The sequence below is a fragment of the Equus caballus genome, chromosome 25, assembly GCF_041296265.1.
Source record: "Equus caballus isolate H_3958 breed thoroughbred chromosome 25, TB-T2T, whole genome shotgun sequence".
Taxonomy (NCBI): domain Eukaryota; kingdom Metazoa; phylum Chordata; class Mammalia; order Perissodactyla; family Equidae; genus Equus; species Equus caballus.
Window position 1 is genome coordinate 35,279,011 of NC_091708.1, and position 12,249 is coordinate 35,291,259.

Sequence of the window (12,249 nt, forward strand, 5' to 3'; positions counted from 1 at the left end):
ATCCACCCAATAATTCCTCTTCTAGAAATCTAAACTAAGAGAATGATCCAAAATATAGCCCAAAATACAAAGATGCTAAGTGTTTTAGCAAAAACCTGGGAATCTAAATATCCAATATTAAGGGAATAGTTAAACAATTATGGTATATCCAAATGATGAATATTATGAAGCCATTAGAAGTTATTTATTTAGAATTTTCATAACATGTCAAAGTATTTATAATATTAAATAAAACAGAACACAGAATTAATTCCAATAAGCTCTCAATGTTATTAAAAATATTGAAAAAAGACCAGAAGGAAATAAATGGAAACACTGACAACAGTTGTCTCTACTTCTAATAATTTTCCATACTTTACAGACTTTCTACAGTGAGTTTTTTAAATCAGAAAAACCATGCATTTTCTTTTTGCTGACTAACTACAACAGATATTTTCAAGACCCTTCTACAGTTAGGCAATTCCTGAATAGCCAGGAAAAGCAAAACTGTGAATTTTAAAGCTAATATTTAATTCCAGATTACATTTTTCCTAACCCTAGAATGCACATGTTTTAAATAAAAAACAAGAGGAAAAAACTCAAATGACAATCATTATTATAAATACAAATAGAAATAGAAAAAAAGACCAGAAAGATACCTGTAAAAATGATAATGGGGATTATTTTTGGTTGGTGGAATTACAGGGCTTTTTAAATCTCTTTTTAGCTTAACAATTTTTATTACATTTTCTACAATGGACATCTATTACTTTTGTAATAAAAAGTCTTTACTATTTTTCTTTTTAAGAGACAACCGCCAAGCAAATTACAGTATATCTACACAATGAAATATCAATAGCCGTTTAAAAAATGTTGTAAAAGATTATTTAATAACATGAAAAAAAAGTTTGACATATTAGCTGACCATACTATAAAACAGTATGTTCAGAATGATCCCATTGTTTTGTTTAAAAACAAACAAAATATCTATGTATACAAAGAAAACACCTTGGAAGGAAATATACCAAAATATTAATAGTGTTTTACCTTGGGTAGTAGGATTAGAGATTATTCTAACTTCGCTATTTTTGCTTTCTGTTATTTTGACAAATTTTATTCTATTGAGTATTAGTTACTTTCCCAATATGCAAAAAAAAAAAAGGTTTTAAAAAAGCTACATTAAACAAAAAAGTCACCTTGTTAAATAAAGGAGAGATAAAGATATGAGCTGGAGAATCTTATTGAAAGAACTTCTTTAAAAAGGCTTCTCCAGCTCCAACCCAGCCGTACTTTTTAAGTTCAGCTGGTCTTCCAGGATCAAGAGGCTAGTCGGATCCTTCTTCCTATTCTACACTTAATAATGCTTGAGCGGGACATCGATGCCAGCAGCAGAGGTCACCCCTCTTGATGGGGCAAACTCACATCCTCTGGAACCTTTAAACAAGACCCTCGTAGAAAGCAGGGTCTAAGGGAAAAATATTTCAACTGCCTTCTAGGACTATGGCTCTGATTACAAGTAAATATAATTTGCAATCATTTGATGAAGGAAATGCACTATTTATGTTCAAATGACACACGAACTATACAACTATACTCCCAAACCTGACAGAGACCTCTGAGATCATCTGAAGACAATTTCCAGGACACTGTCTTTAGGATCCTTTGTAAATATTGACTGGCAACAATAACAGAGATGTCATGCCAGGGAATCTTAAGTAAACAGTTCAAAAGCCTGGCTTCCTGTTTATACAATTTTAAGTTACTTTATTGCTAGCCACAAGGTGATTCAGCATTCTGATTTAATCTAAGAACTTCTTGACTTTACTTGTAATAAGATGGACAACAAAGAACAGCTGAAAAGCCAGAAGACACAGGAAGGAAGAAAAATAAACACCCAGACACGCGTCTTCCAGCCCAAACAATGAGAAATCTATGCAGCTAGATTATCAGTTCAGTCTATTTCCAAATCGCTATCCTCACTGTGACAGGTGGCAGAGTTACGCACAGATGTCAGCACCAAGATTTCCTTTTCTGGGAGCAAACCAAATTCCTGCAGAAAAGCTTCAAGGTCCACAGCAAAGAAATCTTCTCCCAGCTGGTCAGTGACTCGAACAAAATTACCAATCAATTCCCCGCCCTTGTAGATCAGCAGGGCAGGGAGGGCATTCCTGGTGAACCGACTGCTGGCCCCAATCACCGAGCTCTTCACCCGGCAGAATTTGACAGCTGGGTACTCCGCAGCAAGGCAGACCATGCACCCATTCATGGCTTCGGTCCCCGGAATGCCGTCTTCGTAAATATGGACCATGATGGGGGTGCTTTTCTGTTCTTTATCAATCATGTCTAAAAACCCTTCTCCACTGGGGATCTCAAACACCTGCTTGAATTGCGGCCCCTTGTGAAGCTGCTGCCGCATCTCATCCATTCTCTGTTTCCGGTACTGCTGCAGAAACTCTTCATCATCTTGGTCCTCATTCATCCTGGCAAACTCCTTCAGAGTCATCTGCAGGAGGACCAGCAAGTGAGCATAAGAAGCACAAACCGAACACTTGGGATAACGGTCAATATGGACCAATGCTTATGATACACGAAGCACCAAGCTCAGTTCCTGATAGGCGATATACCTCACTGAGATCTTATGATAACCCCATCAGGAGGGGACTTTTATTACCCCTACTCTACAAATGAGGTTCCAGGACTTGAGACTATTTGCACAAGTTCACATAGGTAACGAGTATAAGACCAAGATTCAAGCTAGATTTTTCAAGAACCCAGGCTTTTAACTACTGCGTCATACTGCCTCTCAATCCGGCATCGGTTAATATCACCTCAGGAGCTTTTTCCTTTTTGTCAGTCCTGATAATGGATTAATTATTTTACCCACTGTTTTTTGTTGAAAAGACAACAGGACATCAAGGAACTTTAAAAGAACACTCATAATCCTTGCCCTGCATCTCCACACACACATACACAATACACACAGTCACATACACTCTCTCAAAGTGTGTATTTCTTTTTACTACCAGACACATGCTAAAATCATTTTTGCTTTTACAACAGCAGTTGCGGGTGTACCAATTAAGCCATAACCTGCTTTTGCCACTTAGCATTATTATAGCATAAAAATTTCATGTTTCCAAATATTTTTTATAAAATTATACATAATGTGCCATATTTTGCTAAACCACTCCTCTATTTCTGGCATTCAGGTAGCTCCCCGTCCTGTTCTACTGCAGACAACTCAGCAGGACAGGGACAGCCTCTCTCAAGACCGCCCACGTGATCAGGTGATGTGTTGCTTCATCTGGTAAGGAAGGAAAGAAGCGCTGTGAGCAGTGGGCACACTGCCCTGCAGCCAGCTTAAGTTACAAGAGCGTCTTCCTTCTCCCGCCCTGGTGCAGCAAGACATCCCCGCTGCTGTAATAAAGCCTAGCTCTGCATAACCTGGCTCAGACTGGAGGGTGGACGCTGGGGATCACACTAGATCAGAATAGGTGTTACTGCATCATAGCCAGCACCATTCTGAATTCACTGTTTTACTTACCATGCCCAACTTTCTTCCCACTCCACCTCAGCCTACCGGAGTGGCTCTTTCTGACCTATTACATCTTTGCTTGAGTCTAATGCCCTGAAATCATCCTCCTGGTCAAGGTGAATGAGTCCTCACTTAATCCTCTTATCTGCTCTCAGATCCTGGCTGGTATTTCCAGCCAAGAGCTGCTTTGGGCCACAGCCAAATGATCTCATGCACTCCTAGACATTCATCCCTGGAGGAATAGATGGTCCTTTTAATACTGGGAAGGGAAGAGAGAGGCAGGGACCTAGTTCCAAGGATCTTCCGGAGTGTCCATTTGCTTCTATTGTATTGCCTCGTTAGAATAAATTCTCATGAATCAGCTTCAAGTGAAACAGCAGCATCACAGGAAAAGTAGGAAAATCTGGCTTACAATCCTAGCTCCTACTAGCATTTACTAGTTGCATGACCCTGAGCAAGTCCCTTCCCCTCTCTAAGTATCAGTTTTGTTATCTGTAGAATGGGGATAATACTACCAACCTCAGAGAGTTATTTCTGGATCAAGGTAAGACCTCGACAAAGGACAGAAAATTTACATTTACTGAGCACTTTCAATGGGCCAGGCACTGTGATGGGCATTGTATCCACACAGCCCCGTGAGGTAAGGATACCGACCTCATTTAACCAGTGACAAAACAGACTCAGAGTGGAAGAGACGTCCCCATGGTCACTAGCAGCAGAGCTAAGATTCAAAGACAGGTGTGTCTGAGTAATGACTTGACTCTACACTTTCCCCTGCCCTGCTTCTTGGAGGCCAAATCCGACACCCTACACCTCCTGAATCCCTAACCCCCGTTCCAACAGCCAGGACAGCTTCTGAGAAAAGCCCGGCGCTGCTAATTACCTTCCCACTGATCTTCTCCTGGAGGTCCTTCTGTTTCTGCTGCTCCTCCTCTTCATCCAGGTGGGACCTGCAGGTCATTGACAGCTTCTTGATCAGCCTTTCCATCTCCCGGCACTGCTCCTCCCTTTGCTCTGTCTCCAGCTGTTTGAAGCGGCGCCAGTCATTGATCACACCTTTTGGACCTGAGTCGGGGATGACCATGAAGGTGACCAAGAGTGGGCAAGAAATTATGGACCAGCTCACATCTGTCTAAAGCCTGCTCCATCGACTGCAGTGATGCTCACACAGGGCAGTGTGGTGTCCACACAACGAGGTCCACTGCAGCACCATTTACAATAATTAAAGGGCCAAGCTAAGGCCCAACAGTATGAGATGCATTAAATAAATTATGATGCATCTACTCAAAGGAAAATAAAACAACCTTTAGAAAGAATGAAGGAGCTATGTTTCCTTCCAAGAAAGATGTTTAAATATACTCGGTCAAAAAAAGAACAAAATGCAGAACACTATCACGGGATGATCCTTCAAGTTTTAGAAAGAGAACTGTATGTGTACGCATAAAGATTTATGGATATTTACATATGTGCATATACATTTGCATGTTCATAGAAAAAGAGCTAGGACATGTGAACTACTAACAGGGGTTGTTTCTAGGCAGCGGGCTCTATGGGGACTGGTGAGAGAGAACTTGTACTTGTTTCTTTCTACACTTCTGTATTAGCTGAATCCTTATAACAAGATTGTGGCAGGTTGTTCTGTTATTCAAGCCAGCCCCAAACCTTCCCGCCCCCATGCTGTATATCCCTGGCCCATGCCATGTGACTTGTAGTACCTCCTGTGGGATGGTACATGTATCCCCAGCCCACTGACGTTAGGCTTGGCCATGTCACTTGCTTTGGCCAATGGATTCTGAGCAAAAGATTTATGAATCATCACATGTTTCCAACGGCCCACTCTTGCTCTCTACACTTGGTCGTGAAAACAACACGTCCCAAACAGGGATGCTCCTTCAGCCTAGTTCCTAGAATGAGGACACCTGAAGCAGAAGCAGAGCTGTTGCTGACCCGCACAGGCAGCATGTCACACGATTGGAAAATAAACCTTTATCATCACAAGACACTGAGAATCGGAGGTCACTTCTTACCACAGGAAAAAACATTATAATCTATACAAAGAAACCTTTAAAATGCTACCCAAAAACGCTAAGAAAGACCTGAATAAATGGAAAAGCAATACCATATTCCTGACTAGGAAGACCCAAGATCACAAGGTGCCCACCACCCCTAATTAATCTATACATTTAATGCATTCCCAATGAAAACACGTGATTACACATGTGTGTGCAGGCTCCTAAATTTGCTTTGGAAAAATAAGAAAGCAGGACCAGCCCTGGCGGCCTAGTGGTTAAGTTTGGCACAGTCCACTTCAGTGGCCTGAGTTCACTTCCTGGGAGTGGACCCACACCACTTGTCTGTCAGTGGCCATGCTGTGGTGGCAGATCACTACAAAAACAGGGAGATTGGCAGCAGATGTTAGCTCAGGGCAGATCTTCCTCAGCATAAAAAATAAAAATAAAAAATGAGAAAGCGAAAGTTAGGAAAATAATGACATAAAAGAGTACTGAGAGAGGAGCAACCCTACCAGATACTAAAACATAACACAATAATTAAAAACTGTGTGATACAGGGCCAGCCTGGTGGCACAGCAGTTCAGTTTGCACACTCTGCTTCGGTGGCCTGGCGTTCACAGGTTTGAATCCCAGGCACGGACCTAGCACCACTCATCAAGCCATGCTGTGTTGACATCCCACATATAAAATAGCGGAAGACTGCCAAGATGTTAGCTCAGCAACAATCTTCCTCAAGCAAAAAGAGGATTGGCAATGGATGTTAGTTCAGGGCCAATCTTCCTCACCAAAAAAACCCCAACAAATAAAAAAAAACAATGTGATATAGCACAGTAAAAGACAAATCAGGGGCCGGCCTGGTGATGCAGCAGTTAAGTTCGCACGTTCCACTTCGGTAGCCCAGGGTTCGCCGGCGTGGATCCCGGGTGCGGACATGGCACCACTTGGTAAGCCATGCTGGGGCAGGCATCCCACATATAAAGTAGAGGAAGATGGACATGGATGTTAGCTCAGGGCCAGTCTTCCTCAGCAAAAAGAGGAGGATTGGCAGCAGATGTTAGCTCAGGGCTAACCTTCCTCAAAAAAAAAAAAAACAGGGGACAGCCTCGTGGCGCAGCGGTTAAGTGCACATGTTCCACTTCGGCAGCCCAGGGTTCACTGGTTCGGATCCCAGGTGCAGACATGGCACCACTTGGCAAGCCATGCTGTGGGAGGCGTCCCACATATAAAATAGAAGAAGACAGGCACAGATGTTAGCTCAGGGCCAGTTTTCCTCAGCAAAAAGAGGAGGATCGGCAGCAGATGTCAGCTCAGGACTAATCTTCCTCAAAAAGAAAAAAAGACAAATCAATGGAAGAGACTGCAAAGTACACCAAAAGACACAACTATAAACAGAAATTTGGTACATGTTAAAATTGACATTTCAAAGCAATGGAGAAAAGATGGCTTATTCAATAAACGGTGTTGAAACAACTAGGTAGTTATATGAAAAAAATTAAGTGGGAGCCTTACCACATACCTTGCACCAAATGAATTTCAGGTGAATCAATATTTAAGTGTAAAAAGGAAAAAAGTGAACTCATAAAAACACTAAGAAAAAGCATGAGAGCATCTTTTTTTAACTCTGAAGAAAGGCCTTTCAAGTAAACAACAAAACTAAAAAATTAAAATAATGCTTTCAAGTACATAAAAATAAAAATGTTCTGCCAGGAAAAGAATATAAAGTCAAAAGACAAACAACAAACTAGCAGAAATATTTGCAACTCATACCTCCTATTAATTACTTTTATAGCTCCCTACGAAGAAAAAGAGCAACCCTCCCACTGAAAAAATGAGCAAAGAATATGAAAATATCTCAAAGTTATGAAAAGAGGCCCAACGTCACTCTTAAAAAGATAGCAAATACAACTACAATGAGTGGTCATTTGTCATCCATGAGGATGGCAAGGATCAAAAAGTCTGATAATAAAGTAGGAGGGCAGTGCACGGGGAAATCTACTGCTGCTTAAACTACAAACCAGTGCCACCTCAACTGACAGCAATCTGGAATTATTAAAACAAAAAGTACAAATACACCAATTCTAGGAATTTATACTACCAATATACTCACACCTATGCTTTATGTGACACCAAACAACCACTAATTGGAGCAGCTGGATTCAAATCCAGGCCAGTCTGTGTTCATGACCATGTTGCTACGCAGACATCTTTGTGCTGTGCAGTGAAATGGCTGGAAGCATGCACAGTGAGATGATAACGCTAGGTTATCTCCGGAAGTGGGACTGCAATTAGAGAGAAGTGATCAGGAGACTCCTAACTAATACCTACTTACTGGGCATTTTTCAACCTGTTCCCAGAGCTCAGGGATTTCCAGTACCTGTGTTAACTGAGATGCCTTCGCCTGCCAACTCAGCATCTGCAGGCAGTGAACTGCCAGCCAGGGCACCCCTGTCCCCGTCGTCCTTGTCCTCGCGGTCGCTGTCCTCGTCCTCACTGCTGCTGTAATAGTACTGCAGCTTCTCCCCCAGCAACTTGTCATCCAGGGTGGTCATGGTGCCTGGGGGAGGGCAACATATCAGGCTCTTTGCTGGCTTGCATCAGACAGACATGAATCTGAAGAGGAGGCGTTCACTTGTGCTGGATCCTACTATTTTACAGGATCCTAAAAGTAATCTTTTTTATACGCAAGATCGCAGCAAATCTGTACCATGACCCTGTGTGATAGGGTTTTTGGGCTCTTTTTATAGAAGGTAAAACTGAAACTCAGATAAGGGAAGTTTCTTTGCCAAGCTTTACAGCAAACAGTGGAGCTGGCATCAGACCCAGGGTTGCCTGACTCCAGGAGACTGAGGAGCTGAGTCACTGTCTTCTGAATGATGGACACTGTCCTGGTACGCTGGCTTGGAGGAATCTACTTGCTGACTGGAGGTTTTATCTACTTTTAGGTTTTCCTACCACCTAAGACTGCTAGTAATTGAAAAACTAGGTAAGAATCCCAGGGAAAAACTCCAAAAAGAAGCACCAAGAGTATGATGCTGAGTCACTGTCTTCAGTCAATGCACTTGCCTGTCTCTTGCCTTCAGCCTTTCAGTGAGCGCAGTGAGCGTCTGGACAGAGGGGCTCTGAAGCCCTACTACCAATGTTGGTTAAAAGAAGGGACCATGACAAAGTTTTACTAATTTCCAAGTGTTTAAAGCACAATGGTTGGAGCCAAGCTTCTGCATCAAAAGCCGCCTAGGACATTTTAGGAGAAAGGTACAGCTTAGCCCCTCACAGGCCTGCTTACAGATCCAGCAGGGAGGGCGAAAACTCGAGCTTTCCTTCCTCTAAGCATCGCAATATAGGACTGTTTCCTTCATGAGAGTTTTATCACCAGGCCTGTTACACAAAGTGACTCCCCCACGGGGCAGGGAGCTCTTGAAAGCAGGGACCTCCAACGCCCAGCACAAGGCCTCTGCACCGTTTGCGTAGCCCACATAGAGAGGGCCTGGATCAGTGGGGAAATGTGGGGACCCTGGCAGTCAGATGGGGAGAGGGCAGCAAAAGAGGCAGCGTTAATTGAAAGATGCAGGTATCAGGAGAGGGGAAGAACCAAATTTAAAGAGGCGTGGAGAAGCCAAGGGGAGGGGAACGGGGAGAGACTGGGTGGAGACGTACTGAGGGAAGAAGGAGCCGCTGAGGGAGAGGGGACAAGGTCGGGGCCGGCGGAGGGAGCGCGGGGACAACGCGGCCAGGGAGGAGAGCGCGGGGAGGGCGGGGCCAGAGGAGGGGAGGGCGCGGCCAGGGAGGAGAGCGCGGGGAGGGCGGGGCCAGGAAGGAGGGCGCGGGGAGGGCGGGGCCAGAGGAGGAGAGCGCGGGGAGGGCGGGGCCAGAGGAGGAGAGTGCGGGGAGGGCGGGGCCAGAGGAGGACAGCGCGAGAGGGGGAGGGCGGGGCCAGAGGAGGAGACCGCGGGGAGGGCGGGGCCAGCGGAGGACAGCGCGAGAGGGGGAGGGCGGGGCCAGAGGAGGAGAGCGCGGGGAGGGCGGGGCCAGAGGAGGAGAGAGCGGGGAGGGCGGGGCCAGCGGAGGAGAGCGCGGGGAGGGCGGGGCCAGAGGAGGGGAGCGCGGAGGGGGCGGGGCCAGCAGAGGGGAGCGCGGGGCCGCTGAGGGGAGCGCGGGGAGGGCGGGGCCAGCGGAAGGGCTCGCGGAGGAGGCGGGGCCGCTGAGAGGAGAGCGGTGAGGGCGGGGCAGGCGGAAGCGCTCGCGGAGGAGGCGGGGCCTCAGAGAGGAGGGGATAGGGGCGGGGCCAGCGGAGGAAGCAGGACCCCTGTGGGGCGGCGAGGGCGGGGCCAGCGGAAGGGTGAGCAGAACCTTTTGGGGAGCCCGGTAGAGGTGGGGCCGGTGGAAGACGCGGGGAAGGAGCAGCGCGGAGACCGTGAAGGGCGAGGGCGCGCAGACAAGGCTCTCCCACCCGGGCTCGCTGACCGCCCTATTCCACTACCTCCCACCCGTATTCCATGCTGCCGCTTCTTCCCGGCTGACCTCAGAGCAGTTACCCGGCCAAGCTAAGTCCAGGTCCCTTCGGGCTGGCAGCTCGGGGCACTTCGGAAGAAGGGGAGCGCTCGGCTGGAGGAAGAAAAGTCGGTCGGCGCCTTGAGCACTAAGAGAAAAGCCGCCGGAGTCCCGACTGCGAGAGCCAATGAGGAGGCTTTCCTGCGTCAGGGCGAACACACGCTACCCAATGGGAAGAAGCCTTTCCCGGCAGCCAAGGGAGAAGCGACGGGTCCTACTTGGGGACAAAACACCTCGGCAATATTAATACGCTTTCGTTTGCTTTGCTTTTAATTTAAACAAAAAGCTACACTATATAGACCCCACTTTATTCAATAATAAAAATTTACTTGGTTCCCTTTGAAATTTCCAAAGCCATTCCACATGTATTTTTAATTGGTTCTTAATTACATCACGTCTTTTAGAACGGAAAAGAGACTCAGACGTTCAGCAATTTGAATTAAAGAAAAAAAAAACCAGGTCCATAACAACCAAACACAACGTGAAATCCTGGATTGGATCCTGGAACAGAAAAAGGACACGAGTGGGACAACTGACGAAATTTGATTAGTGTCCATTAGCTAACATTAGTTCATAGTATAGTATCAATAGTTTTGATACAGTCTTGTGGTTACGTAAGATGTTAACCTTTAGGGATTCTAGGTGAAAAGTATAGAGGAACTCTATACTATTTTTGCAACTTTTTTTAAACCTAAAATGATTTCAAAATCTGTGTCTTTATTGAGGTGTCCAATACACAATCATGAAGTGGCTCATAGAAAGCTTGTGTAAATTGAGTCACTCAAAATATGCTAAAAATACACCGTTTAAAATAGGGCTTTAATTAGGGGGAGCGGTTCCTAACTTTTGGTTCTACGACCACCTGAAATTGTCTGCAAATTTGTATACGTGCATATTTTTCTGTGAACCTTTTTGTTCAGGCTATCAAAAGAAAACTCCCCTCCCCAAATTTAAGAACAGTTCATTTAAAGAGATTGCATGGTGACTTTTTGTAATTTTGTTTGCAGAATGGATAACCTTACCTTAATCAGATTTGTGTGAACGGCCTACTTGAATATGCTTGTGCTTGGCTTTAAATAACAAGGCAGCACTCAGCAACAGTGCTTCTGCACAGGAGAGCTCCATGAATATTTGTTAGATGAACGCTTTGCTTTTAATTTTTTTTTTACTTCGTCTCCCTAAAGCAGGGGTCTCTTTCATCCGTGGTGGTTCCTTTTTCTTCAAATCTCATTTTAAATTTAAGACTGCAATCCACAAGAGAACCCTCAGTTCCTGCCCAATAATCCTCGTTTCCCTGGTCAAGCTAGTGTCCTACTCTCTGAAAAAAGCAATTCACATCTCTTCTCTCAAATCTTCAACTCTTCCTCACTGGATCAGCTTATGACCTTGAGTCTTATTTCACCTGAAAAACAGAAGCGATCGAAGAGATTTGTACTTCATCCCACCCCCAAAATGTACCAACGGCCTCCTGCATCTGTACCTATGAAATGAATCACAGTGCAGTGGATCCTACTCCAGCCTAGTAAAGGATTCTACTTCTGCAATTACCTCCTCTCTCTCTCCCCAGCGTATTTAGGCTTTTTTCCCACAGCGTGTGAATATGCTTGCCTAGTCCTCATCTCTAAAAAAGAATCAGATACCATTTTCCACCATTCATATTGTTAAAAATCAAAAAGTTGTATAAGACTCAGTGATACTGTGGGAAATACATTGCTGAGTGTAAATTGATCCACACTTATGGATGGCAATTGAGAAATATCTATCAATATTGCAAAAACATATAACTTTAACCCAGCGATTCCACTCCTGGAAGTTTATCCTCTAGATGTGCTTTGCATGAATATATTGTTTATTTTAAAAAAAAAAAAACAAGGCGAAGAATATCATTTATTAGTTTCCTGCTTTTGTATAAAAAATAGGGACAAATAATATTTGCTTATATATGCATAAAGAAAAGCATTGAAAAATATATAAGAAATAAAATAGTTACCTTCAAGGGGCAGATGGGAGTCAGGAGTGGGAAGGAGACTTTTTTTTTTTTAAAGATTGGCACCTAACAACAGTTGCCAATCTTTTTTTGTTGTTATTGCTTTTTCTCCCCAAATCCCCCCAGTACATAGTTGTGTATTTTAGTTGTGGGTCCTTCTAGTTGTGGCATGTGGGACACCACCTCAA

General features: G+C 44.4%; 1 protein-coding gene across 2 annotated transcripts; it reads right to left on the bottom strand.

Moving 5' to 3' along the window:
* Positions 1 to 169: 169 nt before the first annotated feature.
* PDCL (phosducin like) lies at positions 170 to 10,291 on the bottom strand. Of its 2 annotated transcripts, none has more exons than XM_014736224.3 (4): positions 10,045 to 10,291; positions 7,901 to 8,080; positions 4,398 to 4,579; positions 170 to 2,482 (listed from the first exon to the last, which is right to left on the bottom strand). In XM_014736224.3, the coding sequence occupies exons 2-4, from the start codon at positions 8,073 to 8,075 to the stop codon at positions 1,931 to 1,933; spliced, it is 909 nt and encodes a 302-aa protein (XP_014591710.2). In that variant the 5' UTR covers positions 8,076 to 8,080; positions 10,045 to 10,291; the 3' UTR covers positions 170 to 1,930. The 2 variants fall into 2 exon arrangements, with proteins under 2 accessions (XP_014591710.2, XP_023484587.1); XM_023628819.2 differs by having other exon boundaries at positions 10,059 to 10,245.
* Between the last annotated feature and the right edge of the window lie 1,958 nt (positions 10,292 to 12,249).